We start from the raw sequence: 12,452 nt of genomic DNA, 5'->3' as shown, positions 1-12,452 counted from the left end.
CAGATAAGAAGACGTTGCATGGGGGTTGAAGAAAAATCAAATAGAGTGATTTCTTCCCCCCGAACCCAACTCTTTTGAATATTTGCTTGCTCAAGTACCAAAACCAATACAGAATTGTAAAGTAAAAATTAAAAATAAATAAATAAATAAATAAATAAATAAAGAAAATTGAATATATCAGTACCCTTTTAAGGGAAGAACCTGCAGACATTAAATTTTCCAGTTTAACTTTTGGTTATTCTATTATATACATATATTGGTAACTGTAATCAGTTGATGGGCTCCCCTCCTACCCCATTTTTACTCACAGACATAATTCTCATGCTTGTCATTTATTTTTGGCTAAAGAGTAGAATTTGATAGGACCTGGCTTCACAAATGACACTTTGTTGATTATTTAGATGGCTTTGTTGATTATTTAGATTATATTTAAAATAAAAATTTTATTATTTACTGATACTCTTATGAGTATTTTGAACTAATTTGTGTTGTTCTTTTAAATTAACTCATACACCAAATCAGAGGCAATGAACCATGTTACCCATTTTTTATGTATTACTGAATATGTTCCATAAAAAGACAGAACCAATTTACAATGTATATTTCAACTAGTTCCTCAAGCTTTAGGAAGTTGGGGTTTTTTTTTCTTTTTTTTTTGAAATTTAATGATTTTTTTAAAAAAAATAGTTTAATAGGGCTCCTTCTCAGTCTGCTTTGCTTTGTTTGCCAGGCTGTATTTTTGAAATGGGATTATTTTCAGTCTAAACTAATATTTAATGAATGCATTTTGAATGTAATTTGCTCTGCTGGATGGTGTAGATAGGTGAGTAAGATTGTTTTTTCCTCCAAGGATCTTAAAGTCTCATGTATGGAGAGGTTGCAAGTTCATGAGAAGGAGGAAACAGATGGGTAGAGTAAGAAAAGTGCTCCAGGAGAAAGGTACAAAGAAAGTACTGTTAATGCTCATTGAGAGGAGGAAGAACACATCCAGTGGGGAAGATTAGGAAGGCCTTCACAGAGGAGATGACATTTGAGCTGGGTCTTGAAGGATGGCTAGGATTTCCAAGGGAAAGGGGGGAGGGAGGGGGCCTGGCAGGAAGAGAGCTCAGGATGAGCAGCTTCACATAAGTGGGAAAGCTTGGGATGTGTAGAGGAGCGGCAGCTAGTTCAGTGTGCTGGGATGCATAGCTGCAGGTCGCAGGAGATGAAGCTGGAGAGGTAGGTGGGAAGGTTTTGTGGTACCAACCAAACACTTTGAAAAGTTTCATGCAAGCTTTTCTCTTCTCAGACCATTTTTTAAAGATACGTCTAAATAGCTTTGATGTGCTTTGTGTTTTATTTGTTAGTCTCTTTTATTAGCCAGTAGACAATTACTTGTCTTTTGGTTTGTTGAAGCAGTAAGTCAGTGTGCTTCGTATTTTTTCAGTTTTATAAATTATGTGGCTACTACATCACCCCATTGTGATGTTTCCTTTTTATATTGTATTACTTAGGAAAAAACACATATATTCTTTATTTTCCAAAGCATGTCTTTTGTATGGTACAACCTACTTTTCTTTAGTATTCATACATGTTGCATTATTTCATAACTAGCAGGAGTATGTGGCTTCATTTTCTTCTAGCCTTTTCTCTCCCTTATATGGTCCCATCTGGAATTAATGTGTTTGGGGTGAAGTATGGGTCTATGTTAATTTTTCTACACAATGAGGTCTAATATCTTCATGGAGTTTATTAAATAGGATTTTTGTCTCTTGTATTTTCAGGTTTATTTTATGTGGTCTTTATGGTATTTTTAAAATCTATTTCTAAAATTTATTTTTAACTCTTACATACTTTTGAGTCCTTTTTTTTTCTTTTTTCCTTAAATTGGGTAGGGTTAAAGAAAACTTTCAAAATTGTCATGGTGTATAATGTCTCCCCCTCTTTTTCTATTATGGTGTTATAGTTTCTTTTGAATAATCCTCTTGTGTCCTGAGTTAATATTTCAAATACCTAACATTTTGATGCTGTTGTGATTGGACATTTTCTAATTTGTGTATTCCATCTTGACTGTGATTTGATTTTTATGAATTGTTTATATCCTGAAGCTTTGTTAAATTCATTTATTGTATCTAGTGACTTCTGACTGAATATCAGTATTTCTAGATTTATTAGTGTCATCTGCAAAACGTAACTCAGTTTTTCCCTCTCAACACCATTTCTATTTTATAGCCATCTCAACTTGCTTTGCCCTCAACAGCGGTTCCTGTGTCCCAGGGGAACATTTGAAACTAATGAGGCTTCCCAGGAACCTTCGGGGCTAGGGGCTTTTCTGCTCTTTCCAAAGAGTTGTGAAAATAGGAAGCAGCTGTCCAGCTTTCTAGAAGCAGCGCTTGTTAGGGCTGGCAGGGTTTTTACAGATCCCCTAGCCCTGTGCTCCTTTTGCAGTATAAGGAAACCAGACCCGGAGAGGGGAAGGAGCTTGCTGGGAGCTCACACAGCTGGAGTTAAAGAAGGTACCTGAAATTTTATCCCAACTCAGACATATTTTAATTTGGTATGCTTACTTGGTCTGAAAAATTTCTAAGTTTACCCCAAACTGAATTTTGGTAATTTTACCCAGTCTTCTTAAAAAATTTTTATAAACCTCTTTTCAGGTAATAATCTGAAACTCTGGAAAAGGATATCTCTCTATATCACCACTCAACTAAGGTGTTTGAGGAAAAAGGGAGTGAGGAAATGGAGGGAGGAAAGGATATTTTATTTTTGTTCAGGATCCTTAGTAGGAGGGCCTATTTTTAAGCTTCATAATGTCAGTTTTTAAAGCAGTGGTTTTCAGAATAACCACAGACAGAAGTCCTGTGAAATGAATGCCTTTCTAGAATTGACCTATTTTGAGTTCACACTGTTACCCAAGAAAGGTTCAGAATTTCAGATGCTCTTAAGCACATTTACTTTTCAGACAAAGGAGAACAACTGAGTTGAGTGAATGATCTGCATAGGTTCCAGATTCTGGTTAAATCTTGAAACTTGGGGAGTTGTAAGGAGAAGACATGACTAATCAATCACAATTTTGTACTGACATGTTGACTGGATCCAGGTTCATTACGTTTCTTTATTGAGTTAGAACTTAAATTTCCAGGTTATTATTTTTTTTTAATTAGATTAGACCCTCACCACATTTGAGAGTTCCGAGTTGAAATTATTTGCCCTATTTGATTTCATATCTTCCTTCAGTAAATAATCCTTCAAGGATGTCCTTGTTGGGGAGGCCTCAGAAGTTAGCAGGATTTCTAAGCTAACTATAAACCTTTTGTCTAATGGCTCACTCAAATCCAGATTGAAATCCTACCAAAATGCTAGCCTGTATTTCACCTCCTCTGTCTCTTTCCCTTTCTCTGAGTCTGTGGAATGCTAGAAAAACAAGAGGAGGGTAGTTTACCATTCCAGTAATTATTAACAGTAGAAAATACATCCTGCTTATCGTAGGCATCCCTTTGTGTCCACTGATAAAACTTGGACATTGGAGCCACATAAGAGTTCTGTTCACCAAAAGAAGGACCAGCAGAATGTTGGACAAGGCTCATAACACATTATATTAGATAGAGAGTGCAACACTTATATTATTTTACTGGAACACTTCCAAAACATAGTCGTCTTTTTGCCTTATTTTATTTTGTTTACTAAATTAGTGCAGGGTTAGCCATACATGCAGCTTGTAAAAAGGCAGTCCTGAAGCATTTACAAATAAAAAAGTAGTTATAAAATATTTATTAGGGGAAGTCAAGGGGAGAGTTAGCGAGGAAAGTACCAAAAAACCACCAACAGGTGTTTTGGTTGCACTGAACAAAGTTTCAGCTTGATAGGCAATCAGGGGGAAGGGTTTTGTGAATTCCTGAAATGTGAGGTGGCATGCGAGGTGGAGGGGACACAGGATAAGCGGAAATTAGCGGTTCCGGAGACACAGAAGACTTGGGTTACTGGAGGCTCACCCCTTGCTGAAGATCTGTAACAATTCCTGAGCAAGTGGCTTTCTTGAAAAACAAGAGCTGCATCTGTAGGGCCCAGGTACGGAGCAATCAAGTATGGGTCCTAGATTAGGAAAGGCAAAAGATAGGATAAAGGCAAAAGACATAAAACTTTATCCCTGAAGGACATCGTAACTGAAAAAAAACTACCACTGAGGGAGGAACTTGCTGATCTGTTTCATCCATTATCTTAAACTTGCACTAAAATTTGGCAAGAAGGGTCATAATATTGTTACACAGATAAGGAAAATGAGGTTCAGGAATTTGCATGTTTGCCTAATAGTAAATGGTGGAGCTAAGTTTGGAACCCAGGTCTGTCTTGCTCTAACACTCAAGCTCTTCCCACATAGCCCTCCAAAGATCGCATAAAATACTAGAGGTCATCTTCGAGCTACTCTTGCCAGAACTGTATCCACTAGCCATATGTAACTATTTAAATGTTAATGAATTAAAATTAAAGTTAAGAATTGGTTCCTAATTTATACTAGCCACACGGAGGACTCAGTAGCCACATGTGGCTAGTGGTTACTGTACTGGGCAGCACAGATTACATTTTCATCATTGCAGAGAATCTGTTAGTATCCAGCGGTTATCCAATTTAACTCTTATTTATTTTTGCCCCTTTATTTTGCAAAGGAGAAAATGAAGGACAAAGGAACTAATTTGTTCAGTGTCTCCAGGCCGTTGGGCTGGTTGCTTGGTAGCTTTTCCTATGTTCCACCCGCTTCCTTAAAAAAAAATTAGCAGAATAGAGATGTGCAAAAGCAGTGACTCCTACTCTCTCAGCTTTGCCTGGGCTTCAAACTAGATTCTTCCTCCCAAAGTACAGTCCTGAGTTTTCACGAGTTCAAAGAACATTTCGTGGTTAATTTCCCCCAGGGAAATGAAAGATGTTTTTTGGAAAGGAATTCCATGCTAAATGTATGAAATAGCACTTTGATTCCTTCTGGTTCTTTCTCTGCTTTCCTACTAAGCACTTCGTAATTGAACTTGCAGCTGCCAACCATTTGTCTTCCAAATAAGGCCAACTTCAAAACAGTTCAAATGACAGAGGTATATATACTTTGAATGCCAGCAGCTGCTTGTTATTTGCTGTTTATTCCAATGGCATTTGTGTTAGGGTCAAGTAGATTTAGATTATGCCCAGAATTACAACAATAGATTTCTAACTTGTGTGTTTAGAAGATTAAGATGTATTAACATTCATTTAAGTGATATTTAGTATACCTAATATGTATCAGGTACTGGGCTGAGAGATGGACAAAAAGGTTTGCTGAAAATTGGAAAAGATCAGTGTTGAATGTGTTTTAAATTTTATGATTTTTATTGTCAGTATTTGCCATCCATATATATATATCTATTTAGTCCTAAATGCAATAAAAGCTTCAGTTTGGAGCATAGCTTTGAAATAAAGTGAAGAATCACGTGCAAATGTTCTTTTAGTAGATGCTATTAAAGACGTTTAAATTATATACTCCAGTGTTCAAATGACAGTCTAAAGTGTGTGTGTGTGCTTGGGGGATGAACCTGTGAGAAAAACCAAGGCGTTGTACTGGGGTAGTATTTTTACGAAGCCTAAATGTGATGTTTGATTTCAGTTTAACAGACTCATAGCTTAGAAAATTGTCTTTCAGAAACAGAGAAATTAAAGTTTGGGGCTTTTTCCAAAGGAAATGTTAAAATCACATAAATGAGTATGCTCAGAGAGATCAAAAGCAAATTTGAGGTGCTTCTGTGGTGACTCAGTGGTAGAGAATCTGCCGCCAGTGCAGGAGGTACCAGGTCGATCCCTGGCCTGGGAGGATCCCACGTGCTGTGGAACAGCTAAGCCTGCGCACTACAGTATGGAGCCCGTGCTCCAGAGCCTGGGAGCCATGACGACAGAGCCTTCGCGCCACAACTGCTGAAGCCTGTGCTCCCCAACAAGAGGAGCCGCCACAGTGGGAAACCCACAAAGGACATGAAGAGTAGCCCCTGCTCACCACAGCTAGAGGAAAGCCCCTACAGCAGAGACGACCCAGAACAGCCAAAATTAAAAAAAAAACAGCAAAGAAAGCAGACTTGACTGATAGCAAGGTGTCTTGGAGAGTGCCCGTCTTCCCTGAGAGCACAGAGGCAGGGCAAGAGAGCACCTGAAAGGCGGTGGAGACAGGAGGCAGGAATCTTGGGGGGCTCTGACATCTGGTCTTTCTGTCTGAGAGCAGGGGATTGGCGGGGCGGGGGGAGGGCGGAGGATGCAGAGCATCCAGAGGTCTTAACTGTGTTGTTTAGAGTAGGGTCTAATTTCTAGAAAGTTGGGGATGGGATTATAAGAGTTTTGGAGGCAATAGACCCAAAAGCAGGATGGTCTTAGGAAGACATTCACCTCTGAGTGGTACTTGTCTTTGGTGTTACTGCAGTGAAGAACGCAGCTTCCTGATCAGATTTTTGAACAAATGTTTCTGCTCCCCCATCCCAGGTGTTTCATTTGAATCTAGAGACCAACCCCCTTTTCGGAGAGATTTGAAAGTCTTCAGAATTTTCAGGCTGCAGTACTTTTGAATAATAGTACCTTGTGTAGAGCAAAAGTGTGAGATCTGAATTCCTTTTCTATAACTATTAACTGGCCACATGACCATTCTGTGCCTGCTTTCCTGCAAGGTGTGGTTGGTGGTAATGCCTTCTTACCTTTCAGGGTTTAGGTAATGAGCTCCACATGACCATATAGGTCACCCCTGGGCCCATTTTCAAGTTCTAAGTAGATCATAAGTAGGTTAAATTTTATTGTTGAAAAGAATCTTGGAGATCTTTGTTGCAGTCCTAATTTTGGGGTAGATAAAGAATCTAGGACTAGAAGAAAACCTTAATAGAAGTTGACCTTGTCACACAGCAGGTTTTGCTTTGAATTACGAGTGTGACTTCTGAGTGAACATAGCCTGGAGACAGTGAGGCTCAGGGGAGAGGCCTTGGAACCAGCACAGTTGAGTTTGAATCTTGACTCTGCCTCTATTTTCAGTGATCTTGTGCAAGTTTTTTCATATCCTTGAGTGTGTCTCCACATCTGTAAAATGGGCACAGTAATCCCTACCCAGCAGAAAGGATTCATAGATACTTGGTGTGTGTAAACTGCTCTTTGATGATTAACTGGACTCATGAAAAGGACCAGGACTAGATTCCTGTCCCAGGGTGCCTTATTTTCTATCAGGTGAGAAGGAGAGAAAATTCTCACCTCCCAAAGAACTTCCAATGATGAGACTCTTCAGCTGTTCTTTATCCACACAGACTTAGAATAGAGACAACACCGGGCATGCTTGCAATATCTGGGGATGTGCAGGAAGGAAAAGAATTATTTTCAGTGAAACAGGAGGCTGCAAAAGGTGCCTGGGAAACAACTGCCACAGTACATCCTAATATAGACTCCTCCCAGCGTCTCGAGGCGGCCATCTGCCTGGCAGGCACCACCCAGGAAGCTCAGCTTTCATCTCCAAGAGTTTAAAGAGGATTTCCTGGGGAGGGTGTGTGTGTATGTGTGCACGTTTGTGTAGGAATAGGGAGGGGTAGTCACTGTCATACAGGGAAGGTATGGCTTCCCTTTCTTCCTGTGGCTCAAACCAGATGTTGAGGGTCAGTTCCAGGTAGGTCTTGGGTTCAGCTTCTCCTTCGTGTTTCTTCCAGAGGTCTTCCTCAATGGGCCCTGGCCTCTGCTCATATTATGTCTTCTATTGGGATTCCCTTCTCCACCTTCAGTACATGTTGAAATCCTTGTGGTCGTTAAGTCTCTCAGTCGTGTCCGACTCTTTGTGAATCCCATGGACTGCAGCATTCCAGGCCACCCTGTCCTTCACCATCTCCCAGAGCCTGCTCAAATTCATGCCCATCAAGTTGGTGATGTCATCCAACCTAGTTATCCTCTGTCGTCCCCTTCTCATCTTGCCTTCAATCTTTCCCAGCATCAGGGTCTTTTCTAACGAGTCAGCTTTTTGTATCAGGTGGCCAAAGGATTGGAGTTTCAGCATCAGTCCTTCCAATGAATATTCAGGACTGATTTCCTTTGGGATTGACTGGTTGGATCTCCTTGCAGTCCAAGGGACGCTCAAGAGGCCTCTCCAACATCACAGAACGAAAGCATCAATTCTTCGGTACTCAGCTTTCTTTATGGTCCAACTCTCACATCCATACATGACTATTGGAAAAAACCATAGCTTTGACTATATGGACCTTTGTTGGCAAAGTGATGTCTCTGCTTTTTAATATGCTGTCTAGGTTTGTCATAGCTTTTCTTCAAAGGAGCAAGCGTCTTTTAATTTTGTGGCTGCAGTCACCATCTGCAATGATTTCAGAGCCCAAGAAAATAAAGTCTGTCACTGTTTCCCTATCTGCCATGAAGTGATGGGACCTGATACCATGATCTTAGTTTTTTGAATATTGAGTTTTAAGCCAGCTTTTTGACTCTCCTCTTTCACTTTCATCAAAAGGCTCTTTAGTTTCTCTTTGCTTTCTGCCATAAGGATGGTGTCATCTGCATATCTGAGGCTATTGATATTTCTCCCAACAATCTTGATTCCAGCTTGTGCTTCATCCAGCCCGGCGTTTTGCATGGTGTACTCTGCATGTAAGTTAAATTAGCAGGGTAACAATATACAGCCTTGACGTACTCCTTTCCAATTTGGAAGTCTGTTGTTCCATGTCCAGTTCTAACTATTGCTTCCTGACCTGCATACAGGTTTCTCAGGAGGCAGGTCAGGTGGTCTGGTATTGCCATCTCTTGAAGAATTTTCCACAGTTTGTTGTGATCCACATAGTCAAAGACTTTAGTGTAGTCAGTGAAGCAGAAGTAGATGTTATTCTGGAACTCTCTTGTTTTTTCTGTGATCTAACGGATGTTGGCAATTTGATCTCTGGTTCCTCTGCCTTTTCTAAATCCAGCTTGAGCATCTGGCAATTCTCAGTTCACGTACACTTGAAGCCTAGCTTGGAGAATTTTGAGCATTACTTTACTAGCATGTGAGATGCGTGCAGTTGTGCGGTAGTTTGAACATTGTTTGGAACTCCTTTTCTTTGGGACTGGAATGAAAACTGGCCTTTTCCAGTCCTGTGGTCACTGCTGAGTTTTCTAAACTTGCTGGCATATTGAGTGCAGCACTTTCACAGCATCATCTTTCAGGATTTGAAATAGCTCACCTGGAATTCCATCATTTACACTAGCTTTGTTCGTAGTGATGCTTCCTAAGGCCCACTTGACTTTGCACTCCAGGATGTCTGGCTCTAGGTAAGTGATCACACCATCATGGTTATCTGAGTCATGAAGATCTTTTTTGTATAGTTCTTCCATGTATTCTTGCCACAATATCTTCTGCTTCTGTTAGGTCCATACCGTTTCTGTCCTTTATTGAGCTCATCTTTGCATGAAATGTTCTCTTTGTATCTCTAATTTTCTTGAAGAGATCTCTAGTCTTTCCCATTCTATTGTTTTCCTCTGTTTCTTTGCATTGATCACTGAGGAAGGCTTGACATCCTAATCTTGCTCAATTTATAGGTTAGCTCTTCCGTAAATCCATCACAGACTTGTCTTCCACCCACTCCAGGTAGTGGTCATCATCCAAAGCATGCACTACATATCCCATCACATGTCAGTTGTTTGGGTAACTCTGTCCAGTTGGACTGGACTTGAAGTCTGGAACTGGATCTTATTCATCATTATTTCCAGTGCACATCCTGTTTCCTAGCATCTAGTTTGGTACAGTTCTGTTGAATGACTTAAGCCTTGAGATAGCAGAGGGCAGAAGACACTCCTTTCCCAAGGTCAAGACTTGGCTAATCCTTGTGAAGTCTGACTTTGACCCAAATTCGTGATTGACTATTTTCAGTTCATAATATCTTGGTGCAAGAGGGTCGCAGTGTTGGTGGTAATCATAGCATTTGTTCTGCAAGGCTCTGTGTGCTCCTTATTGTTTTTACATCTGTTTATTTCTTCATTCAACCACATGAGGCAGGTGCAGTGTGTGTTATCTCTACCAGGTAGATGAGGAAACTGGTCCTGGTTAAGGGCCATTTGTGAGTCTCGCAGGCAGCTAAGTGCCTTTTTAGTCACTACAGAGCCCAGTGAAGAAACTGGCAGTGGCATTCTGTGGTGGTCCTGAGTCGCATGCCTGGCACAGAGGAAGGCGCAGGGAGTGTTTGGGGCTGGATGGATTGGCAAGCCTCTTTTGCATGCTGAGCTGAACACTTATCCCCAGCAAATGCTGGGCTCTTTGATGGATATGTGACATTGGTGGCACCTGTGGCTTTTCACACTCTCCCCCCACGCCTCTCCAGGGACTGGGCTAGGACAGATGGCCACAGACATAGGATTGTCAGCTTTGCATCCTCTCTGCAGATCGCATTTGGGGAAAAGTTAAGTTTGTGCAGTAATATAATTTCAGTAACATGGTTTCATACTGTTGGTAAGTTCTCTAACATTCTGGATAAATCATAACTTCAGCAGAATTTGGGAAAAGGGTTTAATTTCACTGTAGGTGACTGTGATTCCCACCTACCAGCCCTCCCACCCCCTAATAAATCTAGGCTGATAAGGTGAAGGCAGCACTAAGCCAGGCTATTTCTGGACCCAGGATAGCATCATGTTATATTAATCATCCTTTTCACCACTAGCACGTCTCATTCCTTCTCCTCCAAGCACAGCCACCTGTCTGTCCTTATATATTAGATGTGGAAAAGATTTTGAGAATTCAGTCTCCTGATGTATCATGAACAGACTGAGGTCCAGAGAGGCTAGGAAGCGTACTTGGTGTGGGTCAGCTGGTGAAGACCTGAATCGAGATCGAAGGCCTCTGCTCTTTAGAGTGGGGCTGGGTTCTGCCCTGTCCCAATGCCTGCCCTTCGATCTGTCTTACAAGTAGGTCAGAGTCTATATGTTCAGTTTAAAATGAGGGAAAATGACCAGTTGCTCGTTGTTAAAGGCCCCCCAGTGCAGAGTGAGTTCATTTCCTGTGAACCCTCACAGTCGCTCTTCACATTTCTTTGATAACGGCTGCTGAAGTCTTGACAGATTTCTGTAGAGTAAGCTGCAGTCTAAAGGTAACCCTGAGTGGCTTTGACTAATAGGATTCAACTTTCTGGGAAAAAAGAAAAAGAGGGAAGTATATGTGGAGGGAGAGAAAAAACTATTGTTAATTTGGCTCTTTGGCTCTAGAAGTCAACCAACTTTGATGTTTCAAATATGGCAGACAGATACAGAATCCAGGTCAGGTGTTTAGACTGCTAAAGATTAGTGAAATGTGAAAAAACTATTGTTAATTTGGCTCTTTGGCTCTAGAAGTCATCCAGCTTTGATGTTTCAAATATGGCAGACAGATACAGAATCCAGGTCAGGTGTTTAGACTGCTAAAGATTAGTGAAATGTAAAGTAGGTGCAAATCTGGCATGTAAAAAAAAAATGCTTTTCATTTGTGGTAGAAGCTTCCATGTTCTACGTTCTCCTGCTAGGGGACTTGAGGATGCTTGGGAGCTCAGCAGTTAGTATGTTGTCCACTGGTCTCTGGTCCTCCCTCGTTAGGGGTGGGCCTGTTCCTTGTCTGAGTGGGAACTGTTGGGAGGGACACCCATGCCTGGCCAGCCGAAGGGGCCCGTCGAACTGCACTGGGTGATGTGTGTAGCAGGAAGTCCCACTGTAACAACAAATGATAGTTCGCTGCATAGGTTTCACAGGTAGTAGGTGGTCAGTGTTTATTCATTTCTTAATTAAAAATATGTCTATATTTTTCTGTTCTTTCTTTACTAAGAGGAGCTCAAGTCTCTTTAATTAAGGGGGAAAAAGGAGCTAATGATGCCCTGCTCCTCTTTCAACACCATGACTAGCTCCCCCAACAGATACAAACTCTGCTCTGACTCCTAGTGGGTGCTCTTGTTTGGTGGTGTAACAGCTGAGTTTGCAGTCCTGGCTCCACTCCTGCACCCCTGTGTCGATTGGGCTCGTTGCTTAACCTCTCTCATCCAAGTTTGTTGCCAGTGTTTGGGAGCCTACCTCTCCTGGAAGCTTGATGTCAGAAATTATCTTGACCGTGAACCTTTGCGTGGTCTTCCTCGGAAAAGCTCCAGTGGAACTGTCCATGAACTACTCAGGAGACAGACCTCTTGGGGCAGGGCAGTGAGGTGTGTGGTGATCTTCACACGCACGTGTTGTGTTTCACTGCCTGCCCTGTGAGCTTCTGGAGATCAGGACTTCAGTCTTGATGCCCCATTTTAGCCCAGGTCCAACGTATAGTAGGCAGTCTCTAAACATGAAATGTGTGCATGAATGTCAGTGCTAGCTTACCAAGGTCATGTGGGACAGGAGGTTGGCTCCAGTGGGTTTTCTCTGATACCAAATGCACTGTTATGTGCATTGAGTTTCTTGATACTTAATGCTTGAATCATTTCTACTGTGTTCTTTTTTTACTATTAAACAAAGCTGGGCTAGTTGGAACC

The 12,452-nt window shown here is 41.3% G+C and overlaps 1 protein-coding gene across 2 annotated transcripts in view; it reads left to right on the top strand.

Moving 5' to 3' along the window:
* MAP2K1 (mitogen-activated protein kinase kinase 1) overlaps positions 1 to 12,452 on the top strand; it is a 74,071-nt gene that overhangs the window by 9,691 nt on the left and 51,928 nt on the right. Inside the window, exon 1 of one of the 2 annotated variants that reach the window (XM_040225813.1) lies at positions 778 to 1,218. The exons of the other annotated variant lie outside the window; for it this stretch is intronic. Within the exon in view, the coding sequence (XP_040081747.1) occupies positions 1,181 to 1,218 (38 nt within the window). The 5' untranslated portion in view covers positions 778 to 1,180. Of the gene's footprint in view, positions 1 to 777; positions 1,219 to 12,452 lie in introns of those variants that run through there. 2 annotated transcript variants of the gene reach the window in all.

Source organism: Oryx dammah, unplaced genomic scaffold (assembly GCF_014754425.2).
Source record: "Oryx dammah isolate SB20612 unplaced genomic scaffold, SCBI_Odam_1.1 HiC_scaffold_26, whole genome shotgun sequence".
In the NCBI taxonomy this organism is placed as follows: domain Eukaryota; kingdom Metazoa; phylum Chordata; class Mammalia; order Artiodactyla; family Bovidae; genus Oryx; species Oryx dammah.
The sequence above is the reverse complement of the archived record's forward strand: the minus strand, read 5'-3'. Positions and strand labels throughout refer to the sequence as shown.